At 42.3% G+C, this 7,849-nt stretch overlaps 1 protein-coding gene across 1 annotated transcript; it reads left to right on the top strand.

Annotated features, from left to right (window-relative positions):
• Nucleotides 1–222: 222 nt before the first annotated feature.
• Nucleotides 223–7,849, top strand: LOC120060333 (multiple epidermal growth factor-like domains protein 9). Its single transcript, XM_039009553.1, has 9 exons — nucleotides 223–443; nucleotides 4,133–4,345; nucleotides 4,807–4,945; nucleotides 5,031–5,119; nucleotides 5,372–5,435; nucleotides 5,776–5,864; nucleotides 6,149–6,261; nucleotides 6,371–6,527; nucleotides 6,933–7,849. The coding sequence occupies exons 1-9, from the start codon at nucleotides 395–397 to the stop codon at nucleotides 7,088–7,090; spliced, it is 1,071 nt and encodes a 356-aa protein (XP_038865481.1). The 5' UTR covers nucleotides 223–394; the 3' UTR covers nucleotides 7,091–7,849.

Here is a 7,849-nt window from a genome sequence, read left to right as displayed (position 1 = left end):
ATTTTATTCTGCGGCTGCGCTTTGACGTTATCGAAATCAGAGAGGAAGAGGCAAAGCGAGAGATTTCACTCTCCCCAAATTTAGCTTTATCTGTTCAAAATAAACCCAAAGCGTTTCAATGGATTTATTTTGGACCTAAATTTGTCGCCTGCCTTCCTGTCTTTGGGACGACTCCCATTGTTAGGGCGGAGACATGAGCATCTCGTCAATATACAGATATCTGCCAAAACTTCTAAGTAAAATCACATGATCTGTATTTTGTCATATGACATTGATGAGCCCGACAAACAACCAGAAACTAGCAACTCACGGTGGACTTCACTAAAAGAAAGACAACCGTCAGGGATGAAATTCTATAAAACTTTTTTGTGACTTTGACGATAATATCTGGAGTATGGAATGTTGGGGAGTTTTGACTGCGATAGCTGCCGCTTGTCTGCTAGGTAAGGTTGTTGGTTTGTTTGTTGTCTTGGCTAGTCAACTGGGGCGTAATCGTTAGTACAAACAGTTACGAAACGTGAGTTTCTATTGGACAGATTCAGGTAGGTCCCTCCCCGTTTCGTTTGTTTCAGTTTAAGAAACGTTTTGCAACAGAATTGGCGTAATGAATACACCCATGGCATACAACACTGACTGCTTTTTAGCAACCTGTCACTGAAGACAATTCTACATGGTATTGTTTGAGGTACTCACCCACTAGTTCAACTGTGTAGATCTTTTTCTGTTTGAACTTTGGCTAGACTTTTTCTTAGGCACGCCATTCAATTTACCATTCACAATTCTGATTTGATTTTAAAAGTTTTACAAACCGTGGTATACCTTGGTTTATTCTCTGATTCAAAACGTTCTTAAATGACTGACTGCAACATTAACATTACACACTGCTTTGCAACAATGTTGCGTAAGTGCAGCTATAAAAGTTCATGTTAATCAACATTCAACTGTTATTGTGAGGTGACATTTGTTGGCCTTTAGGACCTATTCATCAAGCCCTGCAGATCATTGTAGTGTACAATTAACACACATTACCCAAGCAGTTCCCCTTGCTCTGGCAATCTAAACTCAATAGAATATACTGTACAGTATAAACAGAGGGCCCTGGCCAACTCTGAGCATTTTGGAGTATAAACCAGGTGAAATCTCATGACCTGTTTTTGAATAATTGCATTTCTTGAAGAGGGTGTCTTTCTCTCAGTAAAGCAGCTCAGCTCACTGCTAATGTGATTACTGCCACAATAAGGTCTCTGTGTGCTGCTGCTCTCTTCTGTTTCCCAAACTCACTGTATGTCAGACACCATGATATCTTGTGTTAAAGGTGTTTAATAATGGCACATTACACACTCCACAAATAGCTACATATCCTAAAGAGAATTACTTTTAAATACTTTTTGTGAAACGTTGGCTACCTCATTGTGAAATAGATCAGGTGGGTGTGATTCAGAATGGCAACATCGTTGTAAGATATCAGAGGAATGAGCAAGTAGACATCTACAATCTTTCATGCTGGAACTTTTTACCATTCTTTGATCAGGAACAAGGCTTTTAATTAATTCTCCTCTTTGGAGAATGTGCCACAGGCCTATTACTGATGGATTTTCCTCAAACACTAAGGGTTGAAATCTGTGGATGTCTACTGAAAGATAATCTGATTGTAGTGGGGGGAAGGTTAGGTGTCACATGACGTCTGCAATGGGTTACGCCATCAAATACCAATCTCCGATGAACTTTTGGTCTTCTGAACCATACTAATCAGTGTTTTGACCCATTAGCCTATATGGTTTCTGAATATCTAGCTTCCCAGGTCATGTGCTCTATTTCAGGGAAGTCAGGAACCAATACACACAGTCAGTTAGGAAAGCAAAGGCTAGCTTTTTCAAACAGAAATTTGCATCCTATAGCTCTAACTCCAACAATGTCTGGGACACTGTAAAGTCCATGGAGAATAAGAGCACCTCCTCCCAGCTGCCCACTGCACTGAGGATAGGAAACACTGTCACCACCGATAAATCCACGATAATCGAGAATTTCAATAAGCATTTCTCCACGGCTGGCCATGCTTTCCTCCTGGCTACCCCAACCCCGGCCAACAGCTCCACACTCCCCGCAGTGACTTGCCCAAGCCTCCCCAGCTTCTCCTTCACCCAAATCCAGATAGCAGAACCTGGACCCGTACAAATAAGCTGGGCTAGACAATCTGGATCCTCTCTTTCTAAAATGATCCGCCGCCATTGTTTCAACCTCTATTACTAGTCTGTTCAACCTCTCTTTCGTATCGTCCGAGATTCCTAAAGATTGGAAAGCTGCCGCGGTCATACCCCTCTTCAAAAGGGGTGACACACTAGACCCAAACTGTTAAAGACCTATATCCATCCTGTCCTGCCTATCTAAAGTCTTTGAAAGCCAAGTTAAAAAACAGATCACTGAACATTTTGAATCCCACCGTATCTTCTCCGCTGTGCAATCCGGTTTCCGAGCTGGTCACGGGTGCACTTCAGCCACGCTCAAGGTACTAAACGATATCATAACCGCCATTGATAAAAGACAGTACTGTGCAGCCATCTTCATCGACCTGGCCAAGGCTTTCGACTCTTGTCAATCACCGTATTCTTATCGGCAGACTCAACAGCCTTGGTTTCTCAAATGACTGCCTCGCCTGGTTCCCCAACTACTTCTCAGACAGAGTTCAGTGTGTTAAATTGGAGGGCCTGTTGTCCGGACCTCTGGCAGTCTCTATGGGGGTACCACAAGGTTCAATTCTCGGGCCGACTCTTTTCTCTGTATATATCAATGATGTTGCTCTTGCTGCGGGTGATTCCTTGATCCACCTCTATGCAGACAACACCATTCTGTATACATCTGGCCCTTCTTTGGACACTGTGTTAACAAACCTCCAGACGAGCTTCAATGCCATACAACACTCCTTCCGTGGCCTCCAACTGCTCTTAAACGCTAGTGAAAGTAAATGCATGCTCTACAACCGATCGCCCGCATCGCTACTCTGGACGGTTCTGACTTAGAATATGTGGACAACTACAAATACCTAGGTGTCTGGCTAGACTGTAAACTCTCTTTCCAGACTCATATTAAGCATCTCCAATCCAAATTAAATCTAGAATCGGCTTCCTATTTCACAACAAAGCCTCCTTCACTCACGCTGCCAAGCATAACCTCGTAAAACTGACTATCCTACCGATGCTCGACTTCGGCGATGTCATTTACAAAATAGCCTCCAACACTCTACTCAGCAAACTGGATGCAGTCTATCACAGTGCCAGCCGTTTTGTCACCAAAGCCCCATACACCCACCACTGCGACCTGTATGCTCTCGTCGGCTGGCCTTCGCTACATATACGTCGCCAGACCTACTGGCTCCAGGTCATCTATAAGTCTTTGCTAGGTAAAACTCTGCCTTATCTCAGCTCATTGGTCACCATAACAACACCCACCCGTAGCACGGCATCCAGAAGGTATATCTCACTGGTCATCCCCAAAGCCAACACCTCATTTTGCTGCATTTCCTTCCAGTTCTCTGCTCCCAATGACTGGAACGAATTACAAAAATCGCTGAAGTTGGAGACTTCTCTCCCTCACTAACTTTAAACATCAGCTATCTGAGCAGCTTACCGACTGCTGCAGCTGTACACAGCCCATCTGTAAATAGCCCATCCAACTACCTACCTCATCCCCATATTGTTTTTATTTACTTTCTTGCTCTTTTGCACACCAGTATTTCTACTTGCACATCATCATCTGCACATCTATCACTCCAGTGTTAATTTGCTAAATTGTAATTACTTTGCTACTCTTGGCCTATTTATTGCCTTACCTCCTTACTCCATTTGCACACATTGTATATAGATTGTTCTATTGTGTTATTGACTGTACTTTTGTTTATCCCATGTGTAACTGTGTTGTTTTTTGTAGCACTGCATTGCTTTATCTTGGCCAGGTCACAGTTGTAAATGAGAACTTGTTCTCAACTGGCCTACCAGGTTAAATAAAGGTGAAATTTAAAAAATTCCACTGTAGCATTTGCCTATCTACCACATTGCTACTTCGAGAGAGGCTGGGAATGTTTAATTTTCTCCTGTTTCTAGAACTATTTCTCTGAAAGTCTGTCTTGTTATAACAGGTGTGGTGGTGAGCCAGACGACGGCTCCGATGTTCGCTCTTTCTGTGATGAACACCACATTCATTGAGAATGTGACAGAAACAACCACATTCAGTGAGACCCCTACATTCAATGAGAAAGAGACAGCAACCTCCCATATGATCCTCAGCACCACGTCCCCAGGCTGCTCTGCCCTCTGTGAGGCCTGTGTCCCAGGGTCCTATTCCGACAACGGTGAGTCTGGCAGAGAGAGGGAGACTGAGAATTAAATAAACCTCCTCAAAAGCTTTTTATTGTCACTCTGTGTTTTGCTGTAGTAGAGAACAAAATGTTAGCTCACTGCTTCGAGAAGTGCTCTTTTTGTTAGCTACAACATTTCAATAATTTTCCTGTGTAGACTCAGTTATATTTATCACCACAACCTATAAATTAGGTAGAAACACACCACAGCCAATTGATGCAGCACTGTAATGTAGTTTTTACCCATGTGACATCTATTTTTAACACCAAGGATGTTTGGTCTTATGGTATGCTAAGTGGACAGCTTTGCTGTATTATTTGACTACTGCCATTTGTCTGGCCTGTGGCCTCTACAGAGTACGTGAAAGATAATTTGGCTAAACTGTAAAATTAAGATGGTAAATCTTGTAAACAGCACAGCCTGTTCAATAATAGACTTCTCATCCATCCCCCAGACACCATCCTGTGTTCCTGCTGCCATGAGCCAGGGTTGTGTCTGTTCACTGGGGCTTGCCTCCCATGTTCCAGAGGGTTCTTTCAGAGTCTGGCTGGACAACAGCGATGTCTGCCCTGCAGCCAGGGTTTTTACACCAAGTAAGTCTGTCGACTGAGGGCATAGCTGATTCACAAACATTCTGTAGACCACTGTTGCATTGATCCTCTTCCTCTTCTCTTGCAGTTTCACCGGCAGCCCTGTGTGTCAGTCCTGCCCCGCAGGCTCCTACAGCAACAACACAGGCTCCGACTCCTGCCAAAGTTGTTCTCCAGGTATTTATATCAATATTTGTTCTGTTTTGGTTGTATAAGCATTGCAATAATTACTTACTTGTTACTATTACAGTGATTATAGTGTTGTGAATTTTATTTTTTGGAGTGAATATAAAATGTGTAACAACTGATGAAAACAATCAGCTCTACTGTATATGTATATGTATTATTTGTTGCACATTTAAACAATCCAAGACTTTAGAAATATTTAATTTCCTGTGTTTAAAAAAAAATGGAATGTGTTATTTTCAGGTTTCTATACGTCTCAACAAAATGCCACATTGTGCAGTCCATGTCAACGAGGAACATTCTGCAAGTAAGTTGCCCTTCATGGTCACCTTAGATCTGTGGTCCCTAAACTAATGTGGTATGCACTGCAGCGGGATCTGCATGAACTCTTGATAATCCACACAAACTGTTGCTTGTCTGCAGATCTAACATCACATGCTCCCCTCTCATGCTACCGATCTTACTTCCCAAAACACCTACGGACACACAGACTGACAGACTCATAGGTTTATTAGTGGGCATTGAATATATTATTATTGTAATAGTTCAGTGATCAGACACGGGTGGTGATAGCCAGCAGTATAAAACAGTATTTCTAAATAAGTTCTTCCCTATTCATTGCAACCTTGTGGCTGTCACTCCCACAGCGCTTCCAGGTGTGCTCTGTGTCAGATCTGTCCTGCTGGTACAGAGTCCCTCCAGGCTGCTGCCAAGGAATGCACACCTTGTCGTCCAGGTAACTGCCAGTGCCAGCCAAAAATATAAACTGTGCTATTCAGTGTGTTAAAATATTAAACTTGTAGCTGAGAATGTTCCATTCAATCTAATATCAAGTAAATCTTCAACTATGTCTGTATAGTCTATGACTGAAGTAGCTCTATTTACAGAAGGGTTATCTGGCACTAAATGGATTACATCTATAAACACGCTAAATGAAGGCATGCATGTTCTAATTTGTGAAGGTAGTACACCGTAATAGCAGACTCAGACAGTTTTAAATGGATGATTGGTTTTGGACAGGCCTGCACAAGGCTCCCCGTCAGAGTATGTGTCAAATCTGCAGCAGCGGCTTCTTCCAGATCCACTGGGGCCAGGAGACCTGTAACCTCTGCCCCGAAAACCACTACTGCCCAGTCAGTACCACAGCTCTTATTCCCTGTAAACACCTCTAATACTGAAAATATCCCCAAGGGATTTCCTGACCAACTTTAATGACCAGGGCTCATGTCACCTGTCCCACAGAGTCCAGACGTGAACCCCATCCTGTGCCCTGGCGTTGCCTTCTGTCCTGAAGGCAGCACTGCTCCAGGTTACTGCATGGAGACCTTCTTCCGCAAGGCAGGGGAGGACTGCGAGCTGGCCCCTATCGCCATTGCTCTACTTGTCATTGGAGGAGGGGGTATGTCTGAAGACACATTAACATTTTGGTGTAGTGGGAGGAAAGTGGTTTGAACTTTAGGCTACCAGTTAGATGTTGAAACCCCTTGTCAAGCTGTCATAATGAAATTCCCATATTTACTTGGGGTTTTAGTGACCCTTTAATTAATCAAGAAAAGTTGTTCATTGACATTAACCTTGTTTATTTCTTCCAATTACACTACTTATATGCACTTTCTCGGCACTACAAATATCAAAATATTATTTAATTATGCTTATAGGTCATTTGATCTCGAGGCCACATCCTGTAGAAAAAAACTAGGTGAAATATATAAATCATGCTGAAGTAATCGAGTAGTAGTAAGTGACCTTTTAGTATTTTTGCATACACTAATGATGTGTTGTTTCTCTCTTTTCTCTGGTCCAGTGGCCCTACTCTTTGTCATCCTACTGGTGTTGCGTCGAATGCGAGACACAGATGGAGAGCTTTCCCTCGCGCGACAATTTCTGTTAACCAAAGAGAGGCCGCAAGGTGAATACTACGGGATCCCAGGTGATGCCGCGCCAGTATATGCTGGTTGGTGAGCATGTCCCCAGCCTCATCTGATACTTCCTATTATTGGGGTGAAATGTCTGGCTTTTAGAGCAGAATCAAGGGAAGTCTATGTGCCTCAGTTGTGGACTAATGGACCATAAGAGAAAGCAGACACCAAATCCTAGCCATGGTTTACCGAATGTCCATTTGACTATTTTTGACAACTCACCAGCTTTCCTGCGATTTATATCTTCAAGATGTATTTTTAACAAGCAGAAGTGTTTTTCATCTGTATTCTGTGCTTTAGTGATGGTGGATCCCGTTACATTTGTTCAAAATAAGAAAAAATGTCAATTGAATTTACCTTTGCATTCCTTTAGATTAATTAGGTAAATGGTTTAAAGAGGCACACACTGGATGGTTTAGGAGGGTTGAAAATGGAGCTTGCGGGCCTCTATAAGGACTTGGTGGAGACCTTGTGTTATGAAAATCACTTTTGTTGATGTTTGTAAATGCACTCAGTCATGGTACATCGATGGGTGTTTAACTTATGCTTTGAAGATTGTTTTAAGTAAATGTTCCCCTCTGTCACAGAAATAATCTATTTGCTGATTATACATATTAATCATTTTGGTGATCTGAGGTATTATGTGTTATCTTTTTTATTTTCTGTTTGAAAGGCATCACATCTATGTTCATCAATAGAAATGTTTTTGACCTATGCTATTTAAAAGAAAATTCTATTTGTATGTTTTAAAGAAAAACACTGACTCTGACTGCAATAAAGCATAGCCATGCACTACTCTCAA

The sequence above is a fragment of the Salvelinus namaycush genome, chromosome 15 (genome assembly GCF_016432855.1).
Source record: "Salvelinus namaycush isolate Seneca chromosome 15, SaNama_1.0, whole genome shotgun sequence".
Classification (NCBI taxonomy): domain Eukaryota; kingdom Metazoa; phylum Chordata; class Actinopteri; order Salmoniformes; family Salmonidae; genus Salvelinus; species Salvelinus namaycush.
Note: the sequence above shows the minus strand (reverse complement) of the source record. Positions and strands in the feature narration are given on the sequence as shown.

Bases quoted from the DNA above. Each gene is read 5' to 3' on its own strand.
- LOC120060333 (XM_039009553.1), top strand. From the start codon at position 395: ATGGAATGTTGGGGAGTTTTGACTGCGATAGCTGCCGCTTGTCTGCTA. The intron at 4,346-4,806 runs GTGAGTCTGGCA...TCCATCCCCCAG, and splicing joins AGGGTCCTATTCCGACAACG to ACACCATCCTGTGTTCCTGC. The intron at 5,865-6,148 runs GTAACTGCCAGT...GGTTTTGGACAG, and splicing joins ATGCACACCTTGTCGTCCAG to GCCTGCACAAGGCTCCCCGT.